Source organism: Dromiciops gliroides, chromosome 3 (genome assembly GCF_019393635.1).
Source record: "Dromiciops gliroides isolate mDroGli1 chromosome 3, mDroGli1.pri, whole genome shotgun sequence".
NCBI lineage: Eukaryota > Metazoa > Chordata > Mammalia > Microbiotheria > Microbiotheriidae > Dromiciops > Dromiciops gliroides.
The window spans coordinates 503,571,970-503,588,446 of NC_057863.1; the positions used below are offsets into that span (position 1 = coordinate 503,571,970).

A 16,477-nucleotide genomic window follows, 5' to 3' on the forward strand; every position below is an offset into this window, starting at 1 on the left:
CAGTAGTTGGTAATCCATGGAACCCAAGCAACTGAAACTGTTTCAAGTGGCACTCACATTGCTCTTCTAATTAGTAGTTATCCTGAAGAGGACAGAAGGAGATTCAGAAGGGGAAGTATTGGTACTATTATGTGGAACTTAATGTGTGTGTGTGTGTGTGTGTGTGTGTGTGTGTGTGTGTGTATTGTTTGTTTTTTTCTGGCTTTTTTTGTGGGGCATTGAGGGTTAAGTGACTCGCCCAAGGTCACACAGCTAATAAGTGTCAAGTGTCTGAGGGCAGATTTGAACTCAGGTCCTCCTGAATCCAGGGCTGGTGCTTTATCCACTGCACTGCCTAGCTGCCCCTAATGTATATTTTTTTAAAAACTGTAGATTTATGGTTTCATATATAATCTTTTTTTCTGTTCTTATTTGTATATGGAAAGTTCATGTTTGTCAAATGTATCATTAAAAAAAGAAAAAGGTCTTAAAAGTTTTTCTGGGAATGTTTACTACAACCAAAACAGACTTATGTATGTGTTAAATAATCTAAATAACAAATGCTTGTATTTTGTTCATTATCAGGAGCCTTTTAAAGCCTAATTCCAGTTATGAGATTCTATCATATGTTTCTTACCATCAGTATCACATCATGTGTTGGAGATTGTGCATTCCTTTAGTAAAAACTTCCCACATCAAGGGGGCGGCTAGGTGGCGAAGTAGATAAAGTACCAGCCCTGGATTCAGGAGGACCTGAGTTCAAATCTGGCCTCAGACACTTGGCACTTACTAGCTGTGTGACCCTGGGCAAGTCACTTAACCCTCATTGCCCTGCAAAACAAACAAACAAACAAAAAACTTCCCACATCCCCCATACTGTCATGGATTGGGAATCTCCAAATTTAACTTGGGCCATAAGGTCTGATAGGATGAATTGGAAGTGTTCAGCCTAGAAAGAGAAGGCTTAGGGGAGATGTGATAGTGGTCTTCAACTATATGAAGGGCTGGCATATAGAAGAGGCATTAGACCTGTCCTACTTGGCCCAAGAGGGCAGAACTAGAACCAGTAGAAAGATCCTGAAAAGAGGAAGATCTTGGTTATATATAAGGAAGACATCCTTAACAGTTAGAGCTGTCAGTTTTTCACTTATTACTAATAACATGCACTGAGCACCCACTTGCCCCCTCCACATCCACGACCCTCACCCCCTACAAAAATGCTTTAAGCAAAGTCAATCCAATCAATCTTAATATTATCCCCTTGAACAGGGGCCTCTGGGCATCCCAAAATCCATTATTTTCTCACAGCTGCTCAGTTTTTCATCAGATTTCTAGAACCAGGGTCTAAGACACTCACTGTTCCTCCATCTGACTTGTGCTTATGTTAAAGACTTCAAATTTGGAGCAGATGCCTAAGCCCTAACACTTCATGGTATCAGTTTTAGTGGATAATGTTGCTGTTATGATGGGGTCAAAGGGGTCGACTATGATTCACTGAACAGAGCTGGGGAAGACCCAAGTAACAAAAGACGATGAGACTGTGGGAAAAGTGACTGATTTGAAGAACAAATGCAAAAACACAAGTTTAGCTTGTTGCTAATGAAATAAATGAAGAGGCTGGGAACAGTGCTGCCGCTGCCATTCTCCTTGCATAGACACTGCTAAGGAAGGCTCTGTAAGATTAGCAAAGGGGCAGATCTGGTACTGATGCTGTCATTGCTGAGCTAAAGCAGCAGCCTAAAGCTGGCACAACCCCCTGGAGAGATCACTCAGATGGCTACAATTTCTGCAAATGGACACCGATAAATCAGCAACATAATATATGAAAAAGTGAAAAAGGCTGCATGAAAGGGAGTTATTATGGTAAAGGATGGGAAAAATGGATGAAAAAGCAGAGATGATGCTAGGTATGAAATGTAACAGAGGTCCTCTCTTTCCATATTTTATTAATGTAGCCAAAGGTCAAAAAGGTAAACTCCAAGATGCCTATTCAATAAAAAAGTTCTCTAGTGTCCAATCTCTTGTACCTGCTCTTGAAATTTCATATGGTTGTCATAAGTCCTTGATCATAATTGCTAAAGTTGATGAAAAAGAAGCATTTGGTACATTGGTTTCGAACAGCCTAAAATTTGGATCACCAGTTGTGGTAAAAGGTTTTAGTGACAAAAGAAAAAAAACCAGCTTAAGGACATTAGCCACTGCTACTGGTGGTGCAGTGTTTGAAAATGAAAGACTGACCCTGAGCCTTGAAAATACTGATGATTCTGGAAAAGATAGAGAAGTTTTTATGTCAAAATTTAATGTCATGCTTTTGAAATGCAAGGGGGAAAAAAATCTCAAACTGAAAAGTAGATTTAAGAAATCATCAAGGGGCAGCTAGGTGGCGCAGTGGATAGAGCACCGGCCCTGGATTCAGGAGTACCTGAGTTCAAATCTGACCTCAGACACTTAACACTTACTAGCTGTGTGACCCTGGACAAGTCACTTAACCCCAATTGCCTCACTAAAAAAAAAAATCATCGAACAGTTACAGATTACAAGTAGTAACTGTGAAAAAGAAAAGTTAAATGAACAGCTAGTAAACTTTCTGATTAAAAAAAAAAAAGATGTGGGGGGCAGCTAGGTGGTGCAGTGGATAAAGCACCGGCCCTGGATTCAGGAGGACCTGAGTTCAAATCCGGCCTCAGACATTTGACACTTACCAGCTGTGTGACCCTGGGCAAGTCACTTAACCCCCACTGCCCCACAAAAAAAAAAATGTAATAAAGGTAAGTGAAACAAGTGATATAGCAGTGAATGAAAAGAAAAATTTACTTACTGAGGGACTAAATGTTGTACAGGGCCCTGTTGAAGGCAGAGGTCTAGGAGATGTCAATACTTCGTTTCAGTGCAATCCAGACACATAAAACTCTCCCCGAAACAAAATAAACAGGAATAACTTAAAAGATACTGAAAATTCCTTCAGTTCCCATTGCTAAGAATGCAATTGGTGAAGAATCACTGATAGTCGAGAAAATTTTATACAAAGCTCCTCAGTGCCAGATGTGGTGGTGTTCACCCTGTAGTTATTGCTACTGGGAGAGGTGTACGCTGGTGAAATGCCTGAGTTTGTGGGGTTCTGAGCTGCAATAGGGCTAAAGCTGACTGAGTGTCCACATAAAATCTGACACCAATACAGTGAGCCATATGGTTAGGGAGACTACCGGGCAACCTGAGGAGGGGTGGACTGAGAAATGGGATAGGTCAAAGCTCCTATGCTGATCTGGTCTCATAAAAAAAAAAAAAAAAAGAATCCTCAGAAATCAGTCATGATGCCATGCCTGGAGATTATGTGAATATAGTTGAAAAAGTAAGTGACCCAACTAAAGTTGTAAGAATCATACAGACTCTCTATTAACCACAGCAGAAGCTGAAGTCATTGAAATTCCTAAAGAAGAGAAGGAGCATGGCGGGAGGGATGGGTGGAGGCATGGGAGGTGGCATGTTCTCATTTTCCAGACTAGTGTTCCAACATTAGGAAGTATGACACAAGGTGCAAGACAGCATTCTTCTCTAACTTCAGGGAAGTGAGTTGGAAAGAGTGAGTGGAATAAAAGGCTGATGTTTAAGAAAATCATATAAAACCATCAATTACTGGTGTCAGGTGATGAAATACATAATAGTTTGCTTCTACCACTAACCAAGCAGATAATTTGTTCTAAATTTGTGAAAGAATAACCCCACCCCCCACCCCACCACAAAAACACTTGTACATTGCTGAAAAATTCAAACAATTTGAGTTACCCAAGACTAGCATGGGCTGCCTTGGGAAGCAGGGGGTTTTCCCTTACCAGAGGCCTTGAAGTAAAGCCTAGATAAGCACTGGTTGGGAATGAGGTAAGGGGATTCCTATTCAAATATGGGTCAGAATAGACAGCCTTCAGATTATCTTTCAGCTCAGACTCTATGATTTGTGGAGAGTCAACAACACTGTAGAGATCCCATGGAAGGCAATGAGGTTCAGATTAAGCAAACTGTCTCTTGGGTAGCCTGGGAATGGGAGGCTGGGTGGGGAAGGAAGAAGCTATGTCAAAGCTTTCCCAAATTCCTTTGGCCCTCAACAGAAGCCCTATTAGCAATGTTTAGAGCTGAAGATTTGGCTTCTCCCTTCACTCAGAAGAAAAAGGCCATCCAGAGTTAGTTACCTCAGTTCCTCTCTTCCACTCAACCAAACTACTCAGCTTCATCACTCACTTTATTCCCTCTGATGACCGAAGAGGAGTTACTCTTCCTTCTCATTCCGGCTAATTCTTCTATCCCTTCCCTGTCATATTTATTACTGCATCTTCTCCCCTTGTGAGAAAATAATTATTAATAATGGCTTTCTTGAGGGACTCAGGGATCAGTCCTTTTTTGGCCCCCCGCCCCCCAACTCCAGAAAGTCCAGTTCTCCTTGATCTTATTTGGGAACAAAAGAAATCAAGAAAGACTCTTTGGTCTAGCTCAGTGTAGCTGGATCACACCTAGATAATGGACTTTGCCTTAAGGAACTTGAGGAAGGGTCTTTCCCTGATGTCATCTGTAGAGTTCATTTTAATTTAGACTACCCTCAAGTCATGTCACCCAATGGAATTGAATAATGTTAACCAATTAGCTTTGATCTCTCTCTCTCTCTCTGTTCTTGGCTCTCCCTCTTAGGACAGAGTAGGTTTTTCAGGTCTTCTGAACTCTCCTTGAGACCAGTGCTGTCTCTCTGAGAAACAGCATGGGTCTTCTGGGGCTTTTCTCCTGCTAACTGCCATGCTGAAGCTCTTTCCCTGTTTTCTTTACCATGTGGTCAATTCCTTATTGGTCTACAATATTAATAAATAATAAATGCTTATTGCCAAAACTGGTACAATAGCAATTAATTATAAAACACAGTTTTAGCTCAATTAATTTATCAAAAACACACCCTCAGGAGGGCAGCTAGGTGGCATAGTGAATAAAGCACCAGCCCTGGATTTAGGAGGACCTGAGTTCAAATCTGACCTCAGACACTTGACATTGGCTGTATGACCCTGGGCGACTCACTTGACCCTTACTGGCCGGCAAAAAAAACAGAAACAACTCAAAAAACCACACACCCTCAAGGTCATGCTCTGGCAGTATAGTCTTTCTACACTCTAACCTTTGGCCATCTCATTCTCTTCCACAGTTTCAAATACCACCTCCCCTATGTGGATAATTCCCAAATCTGGATCTTCATATCAGACCTCTCCTCTAAGCTCTAGATCCCAATTTCTAACTATCTACACAGTTTTTAGATGGGTGTCTCTGTCACCTCAAACTCATATGTCCAAAACCAACTTTATATCTGCTTTCCTTTTTGATTTCAATATTTCTATCAGTGGTGCCACCATTCACCAGTCTCTTCTGTTGGAAATGTATTATCTTTGATTTTCTCCTTTTCCTCATCTATCACAGTTACCCCTTGCACACCGTGACTTACCCCATCATGGTTTCAATATACCTCTGGTCGGCATAAGAAAACAAACGGGAATTTGGGGGGAGTTTTTTGCAGAAGCTTTTTGCAGAAGCTTGCTGACAACAGGTGAAGGCCAACAGGCCACACAGAACCTATGACCAAATACTGAACCCAAATTTTACAATAAGGTGCTGCAAACACCCCACAAAAGAAAAAGCAAAAATACAGGCTTCTTCTCTTGTATGAAGGAAGGGCCAAAAAGTTTTACAAGGATTTCCCACGTGGTAGGGGCGCCATATGCCTACCCCCCACTATGTGGAAAGGCTAACTGTATATCTAATCAGTTATCAGATCCTGTCAAATCTACCTTTCCAATATCCTCCATCCAACCCTCAACTATTCCCAAGGCTACCATCCTAATACAAGGCCTTTATTACCACTTGCCTGGACCATTGCAATAGCCTCCTCACAGGACTTACTACTTCCACTTTCTTCTACTCTCTTCCAAAATATCCTTCATTCTTTTGCCAGAATGTAATCTTTTTTATGAATAATTTTTTTTTTCATGTCATTCTTCTACTCAAAAATCTTCACTGGCTCACTATTGCCAAGCAAGTAAATCTCCGACTCCTTCTGCCTGACATTCAAGGCCATCTACAACGTGGCATCAGACTTTACCAGTCTTATTTTATATTCTCTTCTACAGATCCTAAACCCCGAGCAACCAGGCTCTTTGCACCCTGATAAGAGTCTGTTGTCTTGCTCCCTAGGCAAAAATGACCCCCTAAACCCTCCTTATTTATTGAGTTCACACCTATGCTTTAAAACTAAGAAACCACATCCCCTTCAGAGTTCCCAAGCTGGTACCTTCAGACGTCCCTCTCTCTGAGAAACTTATGAGGTAATAAGGTATAGATATGTGTGTTTCTGTTTTGTGCCTCAACAGACTCTTATTAGCTCAATAATGGCAGAGTTATGTCTCAGCCTAAACAAGTTCTTTCTCTCAGCGCCTAACACAGTGTTCTGCACAAAGCAGAGATGATCAGGAGGGGGAAAGCCCAGAATCATCTGGTAGAGCCTACAAGAAGTGTAATTAGCCCTAGAAAAATGAATTAAAAGCAGGAAAAATGACACGCTGGCTGAAAAAATATCAAAGAGGCACAACTGTAAGGATGGACGTGACTAAAGAAATGACAACATGAAAAGGGCACAGTCTTGGAGGATTCCATAATTCTGTGGGTGGACTGTTTGTGGTAGCAGAAAATCATCCAAACAGGAGTGAAAAAAAATGGCCAAAAGAGCCTTTTGTTTGGGAGGTGTGATGGTTTGCAGCTCATCACAGTGCTTTCTGCTTTGATTATCACCCACCCATGTAAATTGATGGGTACATTTAACAAAATGACAACTTCTAAGCAAGCAAATCCAGCATGGCCAATTATTTCAGATTTCTTAGACAGATAAATTGAGATTTATTCAAATAAAGGACCCAAGTGTTTGTGTTCTCTGTTGCGAAAATATTTGTTGCACATCAAGGATTTGTAGATATTTTCAAAGAATCAGGAGAAAACCTTTCTTGATGAAGAGGCCAAGACTGAATCAATCAAAAAGACAGTCGCAAGATTCATGAATGTAAATCAGTATTTTAATGCTTAAGCTATAAGCAAAAGTCAAGCCAAAAACGAAAAATAAAACTACAGAGTACATTGCAATAAGTATAGTGCACTTATAGATGTGTGAATATAAAAGGAACTAGAATAAAAAATAACTGTTGAAAGAAAATTGGTAGGCTTTTATCTCACAACAGTAACAGAGATGGACCAATGGATATTCTTTGAATTTTAAAATATACTAAAGGCTTTTGCCTTTAATTCTTTAATTCTTGAGTTCTGCCAACTCCTACCCCTCATCACATCATAGGCTATTCCATTATCTAGCCCATGACTGCTTCCCCAGTTAGTATATGCACAGAAACCTCCCATGTCATTCTTTCTTCCCTTCCCATTCTCCATGCTCACCGCTCAGCAGCTTTGGTGGGAACAGATTATAGGTGCTGTAGATGTCATTGGAAAACTGCAGTTGGAGTTCAGGGCTCCCCAGCAGGAGCTGAGCCACCTGATCCACTTGGAAGGGAGTCTTCTCTAGAATGACAACTGCATCATCTCCATCTCCATCTCCATCCCCAGAGGTCTCATTCACCTGTGGGGAAAGGAGTCAGAGAAGCTCAGAGCAATCAGTAAGGCCTGGAGAAGGTAGAGGAGGTTACCTCAGAGCCCGTCTGACTTCACACACTATCCTCCTGGTCCTTGTAGGGAACCAGCAGCTAGGACTGACCTATTACTTTAACCTAGCCCCCTTCCTTAACAGAGAGGTTATGTAACTTGCCCAAGGTCATACATCAACCCATACTGAAACCAGAATTAGAATTTTGGTTTCCCCACTCTTAGATTAAAGAGTTCTTTGGTGACTATCGTCAGTAGGGGCTTTAGACTAGAGAGATATGAGAGACCGAGAGAACTTGGCCCAAAACAAAAGACATAGAAGCCTAGGTCTACTGACCTCCAATCTAGCCATGGGTGACAGAACCCAGTATTCCAAGGTCCAGGAAAATTAGGGATGTCAGGCAGCTGTGATATTTGGACTAAGTAGTACCCTCTTTGCTATTACTAACCAACGATAATTTCTTAAGGACTCTCTCCCTGCTGAGCTCCTTGAGATTAGAGATGGTTTCAATTTTTGGTTTTCGATCTTCTGGCACCTGGAACATTGTGTATAAGAAGTGCTTGGTGATTTTTCTCAGTTCCCTTTTGTGTGTGGTACTGTTATATTTATTAATACAATGATTTTTTTTTTTAGTGAGGCCATTGGGGTTAAGTGACTTGCCCAGGGTCACACAGCTAGTAAGTGTTAAGTGTCTGAGGCCGGATTTGAACTCAGGTCCTCCTAATGATTTCTTTTTAATGATAATTTTATTAGTAATAAAAGTCAGCAAGGTGAGACAGTGATTAGACTGCTGGATCTGGAGGCAGGGAGACCTGAGCTTGAATCCTGCCTCAAACACTTTTCCTCACCAATAAGAAGAGGATGATAGGGCAGCTAGGTGGCACAGTGGATAGAACACAGACCCTGGATTCAGGAGGACCTGAGTTCAAATCTGGCCTCAGACACTTGACATTAGCTGTGTGACCCTGGGCAAGTCACTTAACCCCAATTGCCTCACCAAAAAAAAAAAAAAAAAAAGGAAGAGGATGATAATAGCAGCTACCTCCCAAGGTTAGAAGTGAGGATCAAAGAAGATTTGCAAACCTTAAATCGCTATGGAAATGGGAGCTATTATTATTATTAAAAACATTTGTTCAGCTTCCTACATTAAAAATGTGCCCTGGGTGGGGCAGCTAGGTGGCACAGTGGATAGAGCACCAGCCCTGAAGTCAGGAGGACCTGAGTTCAAATCAGTCCTCAGACACTTGATACTTACTAGCTGTGTGACCCTGGACAAGTCACTTAACCCCAACTGCCTTACCAAAAAAAAAAAAAATGCACCTTGGGGGGCAGCTAGGTGGTGCAGTGGATAGAGCACCAGCCCTGGAGTCAGGAGGACCTGAGTTCAAATCCAGCCTCAGACACTTGACACTTACTAGCTGTGTGACCCTGGGCAAGTCACTTAACTTTCATTGCACCGGAAAAAAAAAAAGCGCCCTAGAAAAAGATGGCAGATCTCTAGTCACCCTCCATGTTTCCAACATTCTTAATATTTCTCCTAGTGCTTACTAGTGCTCACGTTATTAAAGTCCTTTAAAGTCAATGAAGTATTGTTCTCAAGGCAACCCTGTAAGGTAGGTAGAATAAGTGTTATCCCCATTTTGCAGACAAATTCGATAATTCAATAAGCATTTATTAAGCTAGGGATACAAAAAAGAGGCAAATGACAGTCCCTGCTCTCAAAAAACTTACAAGGAAACTGACTCTCAAACTGTAATGTGGAGGCCTGTCAGGTAGCACAGTGAATAGGGGAACTATATCTAGAGTCAGAAAGAGCTGAGCTCAAATCTAATTTCAGACAATAGGAAGTCAGTTAACCTGTTTGCCTCAGTGTCCCCATCTGTAAAGTGAGGGTAATAATAGCTCCTGCCTGTCAGGGTTTTTGTGAAGATCAAATGTGATAATGATTATAAAGTGCCTGGCACATGGTAGGTGATATATAAATGCTAACTATTATATTTTACTATCATCATCAAATTAAACAAATTAAATAGAACAAATTAAAGGGTCAGAGCCAAGAGAATCTGTCCACCAACTACATTTCCCACTAAATTTGAGTAAATCACAAAACGGATGAATAAATCTTGCACAGGATTCTCTGTTCAACGCTTAATAAATACTGTCGCTGTCCCTCTTCTAGTACCTTGTTGGTACATCCCGTCTCCCTTATTCAACGATTGGTACATTCTCCACAACCTAAGCGCAGAAAGCCACACATAAGAGTCTTGGTACAGGCCAAGTACCAAGTTCCGCCTCACTCCCCCGAAGAGCGGAATGAATGGTACCTTCCCATGGAGGAAAATTATTTTATCCCGCGAAGACTCTTTGAGCACTTTCTGCAGTCGGAAGCCAGAGAAAGGGAAACGGGCGGAGGCAGCAGTTCCATTCCCAACGGGTGCTTTATCGCCTTCTGGCCCAGGAGCCAGAACCGACTCCTCTTTCTTCTCTTCCTCCTCGCGTTTTCTCTTGCCGGGTTGAACTGATGGGTCCGCCATGCTAGCTCCTTTTGTGGTATGCGCATGCGCTGGGAGAAATGGCGCCTTGGCCCTCTTTGCAGAGCGCTTGGACTACAATTCCCAGCATGCCGCTGGTCCTAAATCCTCTCTCTCTCTCTCTCTCTCTCTCTCTCTCTCTCTCTCTCTCTCTCTCTCTCTCTCTCTCTCTCTCTCTCTCTCTCTCTCTCTCTCTCTCTCTCTCTCTCTCTCTCTCTCTCTCTCTCTCTCTCTCTCTCTCTCTCTCTCTCTCTCTCTCTCTCTCTCTCTCATACCCATAATGCACTATTCCTTAGTGGCCCACTAAGGAAGATTATGCAGTGAATTTAAGAATTGATGCTCAATCTATTTCTTTGAGAACGAAGGACAAATAATAGTAACGCCTTAGAATAGTATTTTATTTTTCCCCAATTACATGTAAAAACAATTTTTAACATTTATTTTTTTAAATATTGACTTCCAAATTACCTCTCTCCCTCCTTCCCCACCCCGTTTCCTGAGACAGTAGGCACTTTGATGTGGATCAGACTTGTGCAGTCATACAAAACACATTTCCATTGTTAGGGGCTGTTAAGGAGATTCCCCCAAACGTGGCTTTTTTGAGTTGCTGTACTTTACAGAAACACTGGACTCAGAGGCCCTGGATGTGCCAAGGACTAAACTCCCGGAGCTGACATAATTTGTTGTTTCACCCCACGCTGGACTCCCTGTGTGTCCTTGAGAGGCAAAACAGGCGCCAGCTGTCTGTGCCAGGCTGGGATACCACTTGTGCCGCAGAGGTCTTCTGCAGATAAGGGGACCTTATCTTCATACTTAAACAGTTCTCAAGGAAAAAGAATGCAGCCTTGCCCTTCTCCTTCCCGTGGGTAGTGGTCTTGATATCCTACACCTGTGCTGCATTGTTCCCCTCCTATGTTTTACCCTTTCCTGGTATCCCATCCTCCCTTTGTCCTGCTATTATAAAAGTGTGAACTTCTTTAAAAACTTCAAATCTGTTGGGTTCCCATGCATGTTCATTTCTCTTGTAATAAACCTGGTTTTCACTGAAGTCTCATGATGTTGTGGTTGCCTATTGACACCATGTTAGTCATGTTGTAAAAGAAAACAACCAACCCCCCCCCCCCCAAAAAAACTAAAAAAAAAAAAGTGAAAAACAGTATGCTTTGATCTGTATTCAGACTCCATCAGTTCTTTCTCTGGAGGTGGATAGCATTTTTCATCATGAATCCTTTGGAATTGTCTTGGACCATTGAGATGCTAAGAATAGCTAATTCATTCACAGTTGATTATTACAAGATGTTGCTGTTACTGTGTACAAAGTTCTGGTTCTGCTCACTTCACTTTGCATCAGTTCATTTGAACCTTCAGGTTTTTCTGAAATTATCATGCTTATCATTTCTTATAACATAATAGTTTTCCATTACAATCATATACTACAACTTGTTCAACCATTCCCCAATTGAGGGACATACCTTCAATTTCTAATTCTTTGCCACTGCAAAAAGAAACTGTTACAAATATTTTTGTACAAATAGAACTTTTTTCCTTTTTAGTCTCTTTGGGATACAGACATAGTAGTAGTATTGCTGGATCAAAAAATATGCACAGTTTTATAGCCCTTTGCGCATAGTTCCAAATTGCTCTCCAGACTGGTTGGATCAGTTCACAACACTGCATTATTGTCCCAATTTTCCCACATTCCCTCTGACATTTATCATTTTCTTTTCTCTCATATTTGCCAATCTGATAGGTGTGAGGTAGTACCTTAGAGTTGTTTTAATTTGCATTTCTCTAATCAAAAGTGATTTAGAGTATTTTTCATTTAACTTTATCTGAAAACCACCTCTTCAAATCCTTTGACCATTTATCAATTGGGGAATGACTCATTCTTATAAATTTGATTCATTTCTCTATATAGTTGAGAAATAAGACCTTTATCAGAGACACTTGCTGTAAATTATTTTTCCTAGCTTTCTGCTTTCCTTCTAATCTTGGTTGCATTGGTTTTGTTTGTTGCAAACCCTTTTTAATTTAATATAATCAAAATTGCCTATTTTTACATCTCATAGTTCTTTCATTTCTTGTTTGGTCATAAATTCTTTCCTTATCCATAGATCTGACAGGTAGACTATTCCATGCTTCTCTAATTGGCTTATGGTATCATCCTTTATGTGTAAATCATGTACCCATTTTGACTTTATCTTTGTATAATGTACAAGATATTGGTCTACGCCTAGTTTCTGCTGTATTGCTTTCCAATTTTCTCAGAATTTTTTGTCAAGTAGTGAATTCTTATCCCAAAAGTTGCAGTCTTTGAATTTATCAAACACCAGATTACAATGGTCATATACAACTGTGACTTTTATACCTATGTGGGGACCAATTTTTAATTGGGGAGTGTTAGCTAAGCGGCTCGCAGCAATATTGGGACAAGGAAGGAGACCGGCAGCCTCCCTTAAAACAGAACAGGATTTATTTTAACAAGAACAAACTTTAAAAGAAACACAAACAGGATCAGTAGGATCAAGGGAAAGGAAATAAAATGGGGAAAGGGAAATTATACAACCTGAAAAAATACGACCAACCAGGAATCAGCTGAGAATACACAGCCCCTCTCCTGTTACCTTCCAGCTTCCAGCTAGAATGGCTACTTCTCCCCGTTCCCCCGAACCCCACGGAGCCCCCAGCCAATTGTCTGGCCACTCTGACAGTCACATGACTGCCCTCACTAGGCTTCCAATCATTATAATTTTGCCAGGCTCATGTAGGCATCTTGAGTGGTGATGACTTGAGGTGCCAGCGCCATACAACTAGTGGGTGGAGCACCATGGGGTTTGCGGAGCCCCAGGCCAGTGCAAACTGAGGCATAAAAACCTCAAATAACAATTCTTTACACCTAATCTGTTCCACTGACCCACTACTCTGTTTCTTAGACAGCACCTGATTGTTTTGATGATTACCGCTTTATAATACAATCAGAAAATCATTTCTTAAACTCTTCCTATGGGTAGGACTCTGTGGGATACAAAAGGAAAAAAAATGAAACATTCCTTGCCCCTGTGTTGTTTGAAAATATATGGGGGTGGCTGTTTCCGTTCTAGGTTTTAGGGAACTTAGCTGGGGTTTCTAATATATTGCTACTTATAAATTAGAGGCTATAGCACCAGTCTCTGGCATTAAGCATTTATTAAATCATATTAAATGTTAGTAAAAGGAGAGCACATGGCTCTGAAAGTTCAGAAGCCCTACATTACCTAGGATAGAGAGGAGAAAGGGGGCCAAGTAGCTGCATCTTCCAGCATCCAGGCCAAGAGAGCAAGTGAGCAATTGCAAGCTTCCTACAGTCTGGAGGAGAGGCAGCCCTTACACACTGCTCAAAACTAATTGGCTAGTATCATTCAAATCTATTGGTTTACTAGACTTGATGGTGTTCCATATTAAAATGAGCAGTACATGTTGAGGTCAGAGTCCAGATGACAGACCCTCTGAGGGGAAAGGCTTTCAGGCAGGTGTGGTTTTTTTGGTTGTTTTTTTTTTTTGGTGAGGCAATTGGGGTTAAGTGACTTGCCCAGGGTCACACAGCTAGTGTTAAATGTCTGAGGCCGCATTTGAACTCAGGTCCTCCTGACTCCAGGGCCAGTGCTCTACCCACTGCGCCACCTAGCTGCCCGGGCAGGTGTGGTTTTAATCTCGATTGTCTATTCAAAGTCTGAGTTCCAACTCTCTTGACCCTGGGCTGGCTCTGAAAGAAATCAGTCAATGCTCCTGAGTTAGGTCTTAGAGTAAAGGGCTTCTGTGCCCCCCCAAACCCATTATTTTCTCACACCCCCAAAGATCTTACATTCAGCAAGTGTGCAGTTAAGTAAATGTCAGGTGATTTGCTGAGGGAGAAAGCACTAAGAGACATCTCATTTTCTATTCAACAATACTTCTGTGACTTCTCCATCATGCTTCCAGGAAACTCATGGGGAAATATCATCTTGCAAGCTCTAGTCCGACTTGTTCATCAGTACCATCTGCCTCTCTGATTGGGGTGGGGTGGAGTGTAGAGCCATAAACTCCTCTATTCAGGGAGAGCCCCCTCCCCCCAACTTTCTTTTATGTGTTGTATTCCTAGAGGGAAGAGACTTGTTTTTTGTTTGTTTTGTTTTGTTTTGTTTGGGGGGTTTTGTGCCTTCAGTGCTTAGCACAGTGCTTAATAAATGTTTATTGACTAAGCCTAGGGAGATAGCATCTGAGATGAGCCTTGGAGGTATCTAAGTGGTACAGTGGATAACAATCCTGGACCTGGAGAAAAGAAAGGCTTGAGTTCAAATTCTGCCTCAGACACTAGCTATGTGACCCTGGGCAAGTCACTTGACCTCTTTCAGCTTCAGTTTTCCCATCTGTAAAAGAGGAATACTATCACCTACCTCCTAGGGATATTGTGAAGATAAAATGACATAGTATTTGCAAAGTGATTTGCAAACCTTGAAGGTAAAGGTGAAAAAAGTGAAGGTAAAGGGAGTACATTCCATTCAGGAATAGAATGATGAATTTAGGGAAACAAGTAGGCCACTTGGATGGAATGCCCTGTGTGTGTGAAGGGAAATAATATGAAATAAATGTGGAAAGGTAAGTTAGATTCTGATCTTAGAGTGTTTTAAATACCAAGCTAGGATATTGGCATTTTATCCTATAGGCAATAGGGAACCACTGAAGAGTTATCACCTGTGCCTCAGCATCCTTATTAATTTGGAGAAAGGAGGGAGGGAGGGAAGAGGAAAGTGGAAAGAGATGACATGTTGAGTTTTTAAAACATTTGAGCATGTAATGCTCAAATAACCAATGATTCAGGAAGATCCAGAGTCCTCCCCCGCCTTTTTTATACAAGTATTTTATTACTTTCCAGTTACATTTTTTTGTTTTTGCGGGGCAATGAGAGTTAAGTGTGTGTGGGATAGTTATGGATTTGAGTCAGATTAAACTCTGAGGATGGAGTCTGAAAGATACCTAGCCCCGCTCCCAGAATAGCTAGTGTGAGAATATTTTGGATTGACTAGCCTAATTTGGGGGGGCTAATCTGACTGGGGTACTAATCTGGGACTTGTTGACTATTTTGGCTATCTGACTGCTGTTAATTTAATAGGCCGTTTATAAAGTTCCACCACACTGCTCTACTCCCAAATTGATAAGCAAAATATTAAGAAGGCTATTATCTAAATAATCAAAGCAGAGTTTATTTATGAGATACTATTTAAAATTAAGAATACAGGGAAATAAAATGTACAACCTGACTGCTTTCCTGCAGTCTCTTTCCACTGCTCTCTTTCCCACCTTCTGTGCTTTGAACTTTTTTAATACAATAAGGGCCTGAACCTTGTCTTGCCTCAGGGTACTCACTTGCTCAGCTACTTTCACTAACTCTGCCTGTACCCTTTCACTTTGTAAATCCCCCTGCTTCTAACTTTCCTCTCCTTACTGTTACCACTGAACCAGTGTTCCTCTCTCACCAACCTTCTGTCTGTCTGCTCCATCAGTCTGTCCTCTGCCGCCTTTGCCTGCTCCTAGTCCTTCTCGTCTTTTCCTGTGTCCTTGTAACCCTGTCTCTAGTCTGCCTCACTCCAACCTTTCTAATCTCATCAGCCGCTGCTTGACCTCTTCTCCCCCTCGTCTTGTCCATTCAAACAGATCCTCCCTTCTATCTTGTCCGTTCCCTTTTGGTCTCTTCTCTGCCTCCTAGTCTCTCTATTTAGTCCGTCTGAACACCCCTAATCTTGTCAACCCCCGTACCTTGTCAGCCTCCTGAATCTAACCCCCAGGTCTATATATACCTTTTCTTCTCTCCACTCAAATCTTGGGGCTTCCTGCACCCCCACAGACCAAGCTAATCAGCCAGCCAGGGCTGCGGCTGGTGGAGGGGGTGGTGTGCTCGAGCATCCCATGCCTCAGCACAGGCCATCCGGGATCTTTCAGATAGCTCCGCTGAGGTCAGAGGGAGCTGGGGGCTTTTTTTCCCCCCAGCCGTCTGACCTGGCATCTTGTACAACCCATGGGGCTTCCTGGCTCAGCTGAAGCAGAGGGGGAGGGGAAGAGACCCTGAGGGCCTCAGGCTTTCTAATCTCAGCCTAAAGGTAGGGTCCCCAAATCAAAATAAATTTCCACACTAGCCTCTCCTTTGCTTAAAAGTTAATTGTTTGTTAAATTCTCACTGTCTCCTTTAAGTTTTATTGTTGAGATAATGGACTTGGGACAGTTCTGTAAACTTTGGGGATGGGGTCTGGAAGATATCCAGTCCCCCAGTTTTATTACTTAGCATGTT

At 41.8% G+C, this 16,477-nt stretch overlaps 1 protein-coding gene across 1 annotated transcript in view; it reads right to left on the reverse strand.

The window, feature by feature from the left end:
• The window catches only part of DCPS (decapping enzyme, scavenger), a 50,646-nt gene extending 40,457 nt beyond the window's left edge, over nt 1-10,189 (reverse strand). Inside the window, exons 1-2 of the mRNA XM_043997774.1 lie at nt 9,970-10,189; nt 7,441-7,621 (exon numbers count right to left, since the gene is read on the reverse strand). Coding sequence (XP_043853709.1) covers nt 7,441-7,621; nt 9,970-10,179 — 391 coding nt within the window. The 5' untranslated portion in view covers nt 10,180-10,189. The remainder of the gene's footprint in view (nt 1-7,440; nt 7,622-9,969) is intronic.
• Nucleotides 10,190-16,477: the final 6,288 nt, after the last annotated feature.